Source organism: Plectropomus leopardus, chromosome 17, assembly GCF_008729295.1.
Source record: "Plectropomus leopardus isolate mb chromosome 17, YSFRI_Pleo_2.0, whole genome shotgun sequence".
Taxonomy (NCBI): Eukaryota; Metazoa; Chordata; class Actinopteri; order Perciformes; family Serranidae; genus Plectropomus; species Plectropomus leopardus.
The window spans coordinates 24,284,947-24,297,615 of NC_056479.1; the positions used below are offsets into that span (position 1 = coordinate 24,284,947).

Here is a 12,669-nt window from a genome sequence, read left to right on the forward strand (position 1 = left end):
GAAACTTAAACATAAAAGCTCACAAAAATTACGGTGAGGAGTAGACCTATGTTATTTAAAGTACATATTTATGAAAGGGGTAATCCCATGCACATCATCCATTTTACAGGAGGAAGGGGACTAAGGAAGCAGGTCACCATTCTGCCAACACTTCACTTTAAAACTTTAAGGAACGCATTTGCTCCTTAATCACTCTCTCTGCTCCACCTCTGCTTTTTCTCTCTGGCTTCTCTGCACCATCTTTTTTTTAACCTCGCCCTCTTTTCATAAGCTCTCTCTCCTCTGCTGTCAGCTCTAATTAGGCCACTGTGTGTGCCCGTACGTGTGTGTCAGTGTGATTGTGGGTTTGTGTTTTTAAGTGGTCTTAGGAGGCCCATCACTCTGCTGTGCTTCCCCACAGGTTCCCGCTGGTCGAGGGAGACACACACATACACACAGACTATTGCTGATGCCGGGAGCAGGCTTTTGCTGTGGGTCTAATGACTCCCTTTACAGTTGCACTTCCACTCCTTCAGACACAGCATAATATCAAACTGTGGCTGACCAACGACACAAGCACAACAGCAGACCGTCTCAGGAACCTATAAGCCTAAATGGTTACACATTTATCAGTCTATACAGACTTTATACACACATTCTGGTCTGTGGAAGAGATATTAACTCTGCGGTCATGTGCCCTGTAAAGTAATGCAGGTAAGACAGATGTAACCCACTCCCAGGTGAGTACAGCTCATTATATGTTGGGAGGAGCTAAATATTGAGTGAAAGAACCTCAAGTGCAACACAATTAAAGTCAGGCAACAGTAAATTTTAGTTATGCATCACATTTACAAAAGGGGGAACATAAAAAAATGTGTCCCAAGAGAAACTCCTCCTTAGATGAGTTGGTTTGGTGCACTGTTCCTATACATATGTGTTCCTATATAGAGTGGGATTTAAAACTTTTTAAGACTTTTTGAAAGCTACAGAATTATATTGAAGACAGCGTTTGAGTAATTTTCCATTAGCTAAAACTTAAGGGAAAAACATGACGCCTACTTGAGACAAGAAAGATTGTTACCCAATTATTTATTGCAACATAAAATATGATGTTTTGGTGAGGCATTCTTTATTATTTTGAGATTTTACAATTCAGCATAAATCTTACTTCCCATGTCTCATCATTTTTAAGACTTCTGAATGATCTATTTAAGACATTTTAATTCCAATCAAGGCCTTATTTTTTTAGATGAATTGATTCAATGCCTTATTAGACTTTTAAGGATCCGCAGGAAACCTGGTTTGGTGAGCATCTTAGTCACTGTGTATTTTCCTTCTGTTGAGTTTTCTCTGCAGTTATGAGGGAAAGCCTGTATAAAAAAGCACGATTAGTGGGTCTTTATCAAGCCCCCAGGAACAGTGCCAGGCCCTGAAGCTGGCCAAACTGTGGAATTACAAACGCTGTGTGGCTCACATGATGCAACTGGGCCCAAAAATATTTTAGATTGTGAGAAAGACGACTGTAAATCAGCATCACAGTCACCACAAAATAAATCTTTTCACTACAAGAAATTGATCCATTTGGTCTGATAAAATGTTGAAAGTCTACATGAGCCGCAGGAGTGAATAATTTGAGTTGATAAGTTGATAGCAGGCTTATTATTCTGGATCCAGATTGTTATTCTGGATCAGTGAAAGCAGGCCACCCAAAGTGAGTAACACTAAGCTGAACTTGCTTTTTGATACAGATGTCAAGACTTAAACTCTGTCTGCACACATTACGTATGTCTGTTTAAGTTGGTACAAATCAAGGTGACTGGTACGGTCCTACCAGAAAGGAGATAGTTCATCAGGTTGTTTCAGATGTCCTGTTACTGGTTTAAGCTGGGATGCTCGCCTCCTATGGAATCTCCGAATCTTCTAAACTGGATCTCACTCGAACCTGTGTTTAAAAAAAGAGGCTTATAGTCTCTTCCCTGTATTCCTCAGAGGTTTTATTGTGTATTTTACAATACCTGCTCATTCAGTTTAGGGTTGCAGGCAGGTTTGCAGCCATCAAAGCTCCATTTGTGCCAATAGTTTAGACACCTCGACACATGGTAAGCCAGACATTCAATGGACACGCTCCAAAAGTATGGAGGACCAACCTGCCTTTATAGGGAGAAAAAGATTCAAATGCATCCATAAAAAGATTAAATACATCTGAAAAGTAAAGAAAATTTGACCAAAAAAATGTATGCACATGAAAATTAAAAAATGCACAAAATGAGCAGTAAATCTATCTAAAAAAAAACTTTATCTCAAAGTATCAGCTCACAACATTAAAGGTCAGTGTGTAGGATTTAGGCAGATATACTGGCAGTTTTCACACACCACGGAGGGGCTGCCACTGTAGTTAGCAGCACCTCCATAATGTGCAGTGTTTAAAAAAAACCCAAAAACAACATGAAACTGCTAAGATCAGCGTTTTTACTGTTATTTCTGTGGATAATTTAGCTGCTGTAAAGACCTCCTGAATGTCTAGTTTTTAAATTATCAGACAATAAAGGTGAGTATTGATTAGGAAATGCTAGGTTAGCATCCATCTCCGCCATGCCAAGCAGTGTCAGAAAAACACTGATCTATAACATGAAACTGTTTTCCATTTGTTTTAAAGGAGCAGATGTCTGTGGATAATTCAGCTCCCACTAAAAACCTCCTGAGCAATAAACATTTAAGGAACGCTAACCAGGATAAGTTTCAACTGATTGCAAACTGCAATCCTCACCATTAGATACAACTAAATCCCCCTAAATCTTACACACTGGACCATTAACTCCAACTTCTGTCATGGATTCATACGCTGACTGAACACTATTTGCCATTGTTTAGAGGTTCAGTTTGGAGAAGAACTGGCAGATAAAAGGCTGAATAGCACTATGTATGATTTGGGTGAACTGGCCCTTTAAGGTCCAGCCAGGTCTGTATGTAGGCTCATGCATCTTCCAAATTTTGAGTGACTGTGCCAAGCCTCTGTTGTGACTGATAGGCATTGTGTCCTGTCGTCTTCACTTACACGTACTGAATGTGAGACCTCGAGGCAGAGCGGGAGAGTGAGGAGATTGTCGACAGCTGCCAGCTGGCAAGAAAGCAGAACTCGATCAAGCAGGAAAAGGAAACATCTGGCGCAGCAAGTCAGAGCACAACCAGAGCTTACTGTGTACTTGTGAAAAACAAAAAGCACTGATTTTTTTGTAAAGAAATTAAAGAGTAGGGTGAGGGTGTCATCAGAGAGGAAAGGCGACGGCATTACCTGAAAGAAACCAGCTACATAAAAGCCAGATCCAAAACAGAGAGCCAACACCTCCCTCTGTCAGCTGCTTGTGGGCTGATCAATGGTACAGTGCAAATTAATACACTGCACATGTCCAGTGTCAGTTGTTTAGTGTGTGATAGCAAACTAAAACGCCACAAATGATGTGCTTGTAGTGTACACACTGCTATCAACATAGCTTTCACTGGTTGTTAAAGTCAGCTGGAATTCACCTACAGACAGATATTGTCACCAGACTTTTAATCATCTCAAATGTTGTCGAAAATTCTCTTTAATAGTAAATGGACTATACTTGTATAGCGAAGACTTTTCTAGTCTTTTCGACTACTCAAACCACACAGTAGTGGCAGAGGCTACCGTACAAGATGCCACCTATAGGTAGTAAGCATTCATACACATGCACACTCCGATGATGCGGCATCGGGAGCAAATTGGGGTTCAGTATCTTGCCCAAGGATACTTCCACATGAGGACATGATCCGATCAGAGGACGACCACTCTACCTCTGAGCCACAGCTGCCACAATGTGGTGTGTGGTGCAAAGACACAATTAGCATGCTCAATGAAATCTTTTAGGTTGGTTGTATACACGGCTTCCGTCTGACCAGCAGCAGAGTAAATAATACGAACCAAGTATTTGATTCATTGTATAAAAAAAAGAGAAGCAGGAATCTCAAATTTTGTGAAGCTGTGACATCCAATGTTTGAGTTTTAAACAAGAGGCGTTCCAAAACCATTCTGCCTTCAAGATTACCATTTCCAATACCTGAACTTGCATATTGAGTGATGCCAAGCACCGATCTGATAACAATGGGAAAAGAAAAAAAACCCAGCTGCATACTACTAGCCCTGAAAGGATGTAAATTGATTGATATTGTTATATGAGGCAGCTCAGTTTAAATCCTTTGTAAAACACAGATACATGCATACAGAGAATGAATTCTGTAGAAATTACCAAATTGTGGTTATTTTGCTAACAGTTAACATTACAGTTTTTGCTGGAATCAACTTTTTGTTGTTCTAAAACAGTAGTTATTGCTGGCTGCACAGCGCAACTTGCTGTGTAGGCCACTGTTTTGAAGCAGCAAAAGAAGACTTGATTTCCGCAAAAACACAATCGCTATGGTGCATAGACTTATGAACTAGCTGATGAGCAATCTAGCATTTTAGGAAATGGTGGAGGCATTTGTGGAAATTAGTGTTGTACAAAAATTGAATGAAAAACATACATAAAAACATTGTCAACTTTATTATCTAATTTAAAAAATGATCATTTTGTTATAGATTACTAACACTGCGTGAACTCTGACTTTGTCATATTAATGTGACAACTAATGGTTGTCTGTTTCTTTATGGATTAGTAGCCGTCTGCATTAGTGGCAGACAACCAAAAGAAAGAATTGCCTTAAACATGGCTATATAAGACGCGATCAAGTCTCATATCACAATATCGGTAATGATATAGAAATAATGCCCAGAGGACTCTGGGACACTGTTGCATATATACACCTTATCCTGGTTATTGCGCACTGCAGACTTCTTAAACAGGCGCTGCTTCAGCCAAGTAACCTGACAGAAATACATTGTAAACATACACAAGGGGACATCCAAAAACAACCACACAGTCCCGATGTATCAACCTCAAAGCACCAGGAATTGTTACTTCATGAGAAAACTTGGTAAATCCCACTTGATGAATCCTCATCTATCATCTGTCCTTTGACCCCTTATCCTGCTCCCAACTAGTCCGGTATGGATTTGGTTTCAACTTCACTGTAGGGTCCATATCGGCCAAACTTGTCTTTTCCTATCACAGCGACACACATCTTGTGCCCGGGCTTGTACTTGCTGACCATCACGCACATGGGCAGAGGTTTGGCCTCTACCTCACCGAGGGTGGTCCAGTCTCGAAAGACGCCGCTGCCCTTTTGCTTCTCCATACAAACGAATATGCTGCAGCCGGGACAGAGAGAGAGAAAACAAGAATGCGTAAAAATTAAGCAGCTAAAAAAAAAAAAAAGAATAGAAGGGCAAAGAGAGCTGTAGTGGAGACCAGTAACTGACTGCACTCTGCTTCCATCTGGTGGTCATACGTTGACATAAGCAGAATATTCCTCATACAGAAGTGTGTCAATCTTGACATCAACCCGACTCAGTGTGAGTGTTAAGTAGGCTTGGGCTTTATCTACTTGTATTTTTTCATACCTTTATATCGTCCTCGAATTTCACCGGGGTATACGGTGTCAGGGGGTATCAGTGTGCGGCGCTAAATTGACAGTAAAAATGGTCTTTTGATAATTATATTGACTTAATGCCATCTATCACAGAAATGATGAAATAAAAATATCTGTTTTATTTAACCTTTCCTGTTTTAGTTTCAAAATAAAAGCACTCAAACAAGATTCCTGTGTACAGAATCCCCTCCGTTTTTGACACAAGGCATTTTACAGTGAAATATCTGCAGGACTGTGTTGTTGACATTGCAGTAGCTTGTACAACTTCATAAATGATTGAAGTATTTGCTTTTTAATTGTGGACATACAGTAGTGATAACAGCACTGCAACAACACACGCTGTCAATGTGAACACACACAGCCCTCTGCTGCCTCTCACCTGTAACTATCCATGGGCGGTGCAGAGGGGTCTTCCTCCTCTACCTTCCACTGCACAGAGAGGCTGGCAGGTTTCCTGATGAGAGCCAGACGTACTTGTAGTTTCTGGGGGATGTTGTATGAGGCCGCTTCCATGTTCAGGGTGGAGGGGAAGGTGTGGGCAGGGAGAGGAGGATACAGGGGCCGTTGCTTAGGGTCAGAAAAGCAGAGAGTCAGTGGAGGTTAATGCAAGTAGCAAAAACTCAATTGTATTACGACTGTGGGTTAGCGAGAGCGACCGTATTACCTGCTCTGAGTCTGTGTGCATGGGTGTTACTGTTTTGCTTTTGCAAGGTGAGAGACATTCTGCTTTCACCTTTGCAGCCTTTGGTTCCTCATGCTGCTTGGACTCCTCAACAATGTCCATTTGTTCCTGCTCGTCTTCTGGCTCTTTCTTTATAAACTTGTTGAGTCCCTGTATTTTACCACATGACACACTTCAGAAATCGAAATAATTCTTTCACATACTTGGGTAGTGTGTCATTAGTTACACATTACATCTTTTTGTGTGGCATGTTTTGAAGAAGATATATCAAATAATGAAGCATCTCACCTCATAGCCAACAGAGCCATGATGGCTTTGTACCGCAGGCGGAGTCTCCTGACTTAAATCTGCTACGGCAGCCTTCAAAACTTAACACGGATTATGTGCAATGACAAGTAACAGGGGAAGGGAAAGGGAAGAGTAAAAAAAAAAAATTAAAACAATGTGGTTATTAATTCATGTACTCACTTACTTACATTATTTAATTTGGGTCATTATAACAGCTTATTGCGTCAGTTTTCCTCACTGCATAGTGAAAGGATGTCACCAGGAGCTACATACAATAAGATGGTTTAAAGTTGAGCTATTAAAACATTCCCACTCAGTACAGAACCATCTTACCCTCATTATCAGCATGCATCTTCTTAAGTGACTTTTTTGTGGTTTCCTGGACAGGAAAGGATAGACCAACTTAAAAATATAGACATTTTTCTTTCTTTTTTCCCCCCGAGCATTTTGAAAAATAATTTCCCAAATCTATTAATTTCTTGCAATTTGTGTGTCATTTCTTGCTAAGTTGCTCACTGACTTTTCCCCCCATTTTTTCAAAAGAAAGCAAGCCAATTTTCTGAGGATTCAAATGTTGGAAAACTTATAAGGCATCTGGATGCAGCAATATTAAAGTGATGTCGATCCAGGTTTCAACGGGTCAAACAAGGAGACTTTTTCACAATCAACACATCTGTATTTAACCCATTATTCCAAGATAATAGCTGCATCTTTACCATCATTCTGAAGAGGTCTCTGCTCCTGTCCATGCTCTTTTTGTCAACTGAAAAATAAACTTTCAGAAAATAAACACTTACGCAACCCACAAATGCAAATATTCAATAGCATGCACACGCTCACTGAGCTCTTACCCTGAGACACGGTCTCGGTGGTTTCATCCTCAGAGTCTTCCCTGCAGAGTTGGACATCAAATCAAATCGTGTCAGAATCCAAATTAATCCAAAGTACAAATTCACCTCAGGACCTAGATGAGGTCTAATGCGACTGAACCTGGCTCTACATACCTGCTGATCTTGGAAACGTCTGATGGCTGAAAGGCAAACATTTCTGTTCAGATTACATGTGGCAGTTTCATCTCAAACTGAACATCATTATTAAGAGTTTCTACCATTACATTTTCTACTTTAAGTAACCACACAAACCGGACAAAAATGTTATTGTTATATCAAGAATCTTGTTGTGTGTCCCAGCGTGTTCCCAAAAATTGCAACCGTATGAGTCAAACCTTTCTGTGTGTCTTTGTGATTTGGGCAATAGCTGCTTCTGCTCTCTTGGTTATCGTGTTAATTTGAGTCTGAGGAAGAGAAAAACATTCTGTAAAGATTTTTGGGATTTAAATCACCAATTCAGCTGTGAAACATACGCACAATAGATTCATGTTTTGTTCGTTGGGTTCAAAGTGATAGCACTTTAGCAGTATAACAAAAACATCGATTAAAAAAGGTGAGTGTGATGACGATAGTAAAAATCTGTGTACAATTCAAAAGGATTAAATCTAATGGGTAAAAAAACTGAGAAAGAACAATGAACAATGTAAGTAGTAAGACAGCAGGAGAATAGATGCTTAAAAGATTTAACAGCAGCTGTCAAATTAAAAAGGGACCGGGGAACGTGAAAGGATCAAAACAAAAGGAGAGAAAATGAAAGGTGAATATGTCAGATGTGCAATTACGCTAAAAATGTAGTTCACGCAGAATTAGTTGAAAATGTGCTCCACTATATCCACCGACCTCCAGTTTTTGCATGGAGCTTTCATAGTCGACCTCGCGGTCCAGCTGTTGAATAGTACCAATTAAACCCTGCAGCTTGTTTTCCCTCCTTTTCACTAAAGTTTGAACCTCCTGCTCGATCAGTGTCTGCAGCTGTGGACACACAAAAACACAAGATGGCAAACGCACAAACACAAGCGCATGGAGGAGCTGCACTGATAATTGAACAATATCGTCTCTTACTACAGATTGGGAGTATTTAATGTCTTTATCACTGGTGCCAGGGAAGGCTGAAGTGGAGGACGACCTCTTCATTCTTCACGCATACGCACAGACAAACACACACACACACACACAGAATTGCAAGATTTAGTTGGTGTTCAGCGATGATGTCTATAACTCTAAATTGAAGCATTTTTTTCATTTTGTACTCTGCAATTTGTGGAAATACACCCCAAAGCAAAGCAAGACTGATACATCTCTTTACATGAAAACACTTTAAAACTGCAAGAAAAACAATTACCATCAATTGGGTGAAACCTAACCTTCCCGCCACTGCTCAATGGTTGCAAAAAGTCAGACAAGTTTGTATGATGGCGTGCATGACAGCTCAACTACGACTAAAACTCCCTGTTTTAAAAGGAGACTGGCATCAGTGGTTGACTATCTTGGTTAGAAACCTTTTTATTTTCCTTACAGTTTTTTGTGTTTTTTATAATTTCCAGTTGTAGATGTTTGTATGTATTTGTGGGTGTGTATGTTGGTGTAGGTGTGTGTATGTATATATACATGTATGTGTGTAAATATTTAAATATGTATGAGTATGTTTGTATGTGGGTATATGTATATGTGTCTGCATATTTTTTTAAACTTTTATCCTTATTGTTTTTAAAGAAAATTATTTAAGTATTTTGAAGTTTGGTCATTCATGCACTCCTGCATGTATATCTGCATGTAGGTACATTATGTAAATCGGCATGTGTGTAGTATTCGATGTGTATACACACGAGTTGTGCTTAGGTGTATGAATATGGATGGATGCGTTTAATTGTGTTCATGGAGGGTGTATACATGGGTGTGTGTGTGTGTGAAAACAAATCTAATGGCGACAACTCCAACTCCTCACCTGACAAAACAATCAAATCATTTTCTTCACAAACTCCGTGTATCATGAGGTGAGTCAGTAGATTTACAAATGCTCCTTTAAGGGGTGAAGTATTCCTTTAATGTGCTTGATGCCCATTTACACTTAACTGCACATCCTTAGCGTCCCTTCAAACAGACATTTGATCTCTGAAACTGCTGTCTGAAGTCTCTACAAGGAAGTTGCTTTTAAAATACTTAAACTGTAAAAATATGCAGTTATTAGGTTTAAAGCTCACATACAAAGAACCAACATTTGTCATATTGATTCTCTTGTACTGTAAAGAGCACTGCGCCATGCTTAAGTGTTTTGTGGCTTACACACAGAGGAATATTTTAAAGCAGTCAAGTGCATATTTATTGCTATGGTGTATGGGGTACGCTGGGTTTTACTGAGACAGATAACGATAGCCTGCAACTTTATGTTTTATATTGTATAACAGTATGAGCACTGGATTAACCAGATGGCAGAACAATGCAGTTCAATTTCTATTTGCTGTGATTTATCATTAATCTTCAGATTTAAAAGGGCTGTAACTCAATTTTTACTTTGCACACAATGTAGAATGGTCAATGTAGAGGAAGGAACAGACAAACACAGTCCTCCCAAACAATTTGGGAGGCAGCCACTTGTCGCTACAGAGATTCACAAGATCTATCTCCTCAAATCCATCTTTTACACAACGCTGAAACCACTTGCTTTACCGGACCAGTGAGAAAATAAGCAGCAGGTCGTGCTAACGCTGGGAAAATAAAAACAGAATCATGATTACAGTCAATGATTCCACATTCCTGCTCAAACTCTAGACCAATTTGAATACATTTGAGAGTGACAAACATTTTTAAAGCTATTCTATGATCATGAACTTGTTGAAGGTTAACTCACACGTCCAGCAGATTCAGAGCCATCTCTGCATCAGATTTCCAACCCTTGGCTTTTTTCAGTTGACGCCAACTTTCACGTGCCACTCCAATGTTCACTCGACCGTCTACGTGCTTCCGAGCAGAAAGTCCGCATCCCCCGGGTTTGCTGGAAAGCTTTACCTTCTTTTCAGATGCTCTTTTGACGCTCTTGCAACCTTGAGTTTTATCTTTAGCGCGCGCCATATTGAGTGCACATGCAGAACGCTGTTGTGACACTGTCCTCAGTTCATCTGCTGGCAACAACAACAACAACAACATCTACCGTTAACTCTATGATGCGATATGTGCTACGACTGAACAATATGCTGCCCACGATAACATTATAATGATACACACACAGTGTTGTAATGCTATATAGTAAGACAGTTTCCTACTGTTCAGAAATCTGCGTAACGCTTTGAAATCTGGATCAAAATCATTTATCTTGTGCTTTGTTGAGACACCTTTCACAAGCTATTTAACCCTTGGAAATCTAAGCTAATTGGTTGGATAACTTTCAAAAAGGAAGTGAGCAATTTGGCAAGCAATGTCCAACAAATTGCAAGAAATGAGTAAAAATTAGAAGTAACAGTTTTGTTTTTTTAGGGGGGTGGGCGATTAGGATATTATCAAAAAAATAGGGAAAAATTATTTTAAATTATTTATAAATATTCAATTTATATGTTTGAAATTATGCAAGAGACAAAATGAATACATAGATATAGTGTGTATATATATACGTGTGGTTTATATTTTCAATGCAGTTGTATTTTTGTATTACCATTATTATTACTTTTTATTTATTTATCTTATTTTATTATTATTATTATCATAATTATTATTATTATTAGTAGTAGTAGTGGTAATAGTGTTTTTATTTATTTTATTTTTATTTTCTTTCACTTATTTTATTAGTATTATTAATTACTATTATTACTATTAATTTGTATTACTTGTTTCTGTTGTATTGTAAGGTTATGTTGTCTTGGACCCTAGGCGTCAGCTCATGGGGGATCTTACAGACACACACACATTTTTAATTTCAGCACTTTTTAGGGTTTTTTTTTTTTTTCTATTTTTTCACTTTTCTTTTAAGTGTGCTTACTTTTATCCTGTGCCATCAGGGCCTGCTGTAGGCATAATGAGGGCTACATGATCTGCATTAGTGTTTGGGTGGGTGGGACTCGAGAAGCATCCACATGAATGCCAGAACCAAAGGTTTTCCAGCAGAATATTGCAATAAAATAAGATGATCAACCGCTAATGATTTTACTAAGAGCGGTCAGCGTCAACACATTAATCACAATGCGATTAATCTTACATAAGTGCGTTAATCGCAGAAGATCCTGTCTAACATTATTTTTCGTTTCATTGTTTTATTTATTTAAATTTTTCAGGCAATTTCCTTGTAATTCGTACCCATTTCTTGCTAATTTTTTTTTTTCTTCATTGCTCTTTGCTTGTAATGTTTTTGAACCCATCTGCTCAGGTTTCTAAGGGTTAAAAGCACCTTATAATGTATCATTGTTATTTGCTGCATATGCAACGCTGTTTGTTTCCAACAAACAGATAATTGCACAATTTCAAAATGTAAAAATCTCAGCCGTTTTACTAACGTTAAATGTGAATTCAGAAAAGTTTTTCTCAGCAGGCTAACTAACAAATAAAAACCGGCTTCCTCTCGCAGTTTACTGGTATATTGGTGTTGATGTTGACAGCATTACGCTTTGGCTTGTCAACAACAAGCATTAGTTGCTAAATTAGTTGTCCGTTGGTTTGTTGAGTAACTTAAAGTAACTTCAGAAAACTTTAAGGAGGGTTGAATTACCGTTAGCTGAGGCTTTTAGCAAAACACTCGTATGTCCTGTCCTTAAAAGAGCTTGTAAGCTCGTGACTGGTAAATTATCCAACGTTAAAGAAGAAAATATGCAGCTAGCAGACACTTCTTACCTTACAAATACTTAAAATGCTGTTTTTGTACAACTTGTGACTGCAGTGCCTCAAATGATACTGGTTTTGCCAATAGGTAAAGTTCCGGTTCAATTTCCGCGCGGCTGCAAATACTTCCGGTCGTACTTTCTCCAGAATAAAAGCCTCATCTAAAAAAAAAAAAAAACTTCTTTTTTTTAAAACAAAGCAAATACATTTAAAAAAAAATTCCACCGGACCTGTGATTTAACTGTATACTATTATTTAATATATAGCTCTAAAAATAATATACGAATAAAAAAAATACATGCCCTCAAAATCATCCACACTGTACAATGGATACAGTTCGTCTGGATTGTTTATCCTTAATGTGTGCATTTATTTTTAATTTCTATAGACTATCCAAGCTATCTCAAAATTCAAAACAGTAGCATGCTTTAAAATAAACACATAAATAAAGAAATTAAAGCATCATCTCCAAAATTGTTA

The 12,669-nt window shown here is 38.5% G+C and overlaps 1 protein-coding gene across 4 annotated transcripts; it reads right to left on the reverse strand.

Moving 5' to 3' along the window:
• Window positions 1-4,522: 4,522 nt before the first annotated feature.
• On the reverse strand, window positions 4,523-12,283 carry atf7ip2 (activating transcription factor 7 interacting protein 2). 4 transcript variants are annotated; one of them, XM_042504150.1, is made up of 13 exons: window positions 12,202-12,283; window positions 10,235-10,502; window positions 8,449-8,521; window positions 8,227-8,358; window positions 7,722-7,790; window positions 7,501-7,526; window positions 7,348-7,388; window positions 7,213-7,259; window positions 6,830-6,875; window positions 6,497-6,576; window positions 6,191-6,358; window positions 5,906-6,093; window positions 4,523-5,245 (listed from the first exon to the last, which is right to left on the reverse strand). In XM_042504150.1, exons 2-13 carry the CDS (start codon window positions 10,453-10,455, stop codon window positions 5,035-5,037), a joined length of 1,302 nt encoding a protein of 433 aa, XP_042360084.1. In that variant the 5' UTR covers window positions 10,456-10,502; window positions 12,202-12,283; the 3' UTR covers window positions 4,523-5,034. The 4 variants fall into 4 exon arrangements, with proteins under 4 accessions (XP_042360084.1, XP_042360081.1, XP_042360082.1 ...); XM_042504147.1 differs by having other exon boundaries at window positions 7,213-7,271; XM_042504148.1 differs by having other exon boundaries at window positions 7,213-7,271; window positions 10,235-10,505.
• Between the last annotated feature and the right edge of the window lie 386 nt (window positions 12,284-12,669).

Bases quoted from the DNA above. Each gene is read 5' to 3' on its own strand.
- atf7ip2 (XM_042504147.1), bottom strand. From the start codon at position 10,455: ATGGCGCGCGCTAAAGATAAAACTCAAGGTTGCAAGAGCGTCAAAAGA. The intron at 8,522-10,234 runs GTGAGTTAACCT...GTATGCGTGAAG, and splicing joins GCTCTGAATCTGCTGGACGT to AATGAAGAGGTCGTCCTCCA. The intron at 6,577-6,829 runs GTAAGATGGTTC...ATCCGTGTTAAG, and splicing joins GATGCATGCTGATAATGAGG to TTTTGAAGGCTGCCGTAGCA.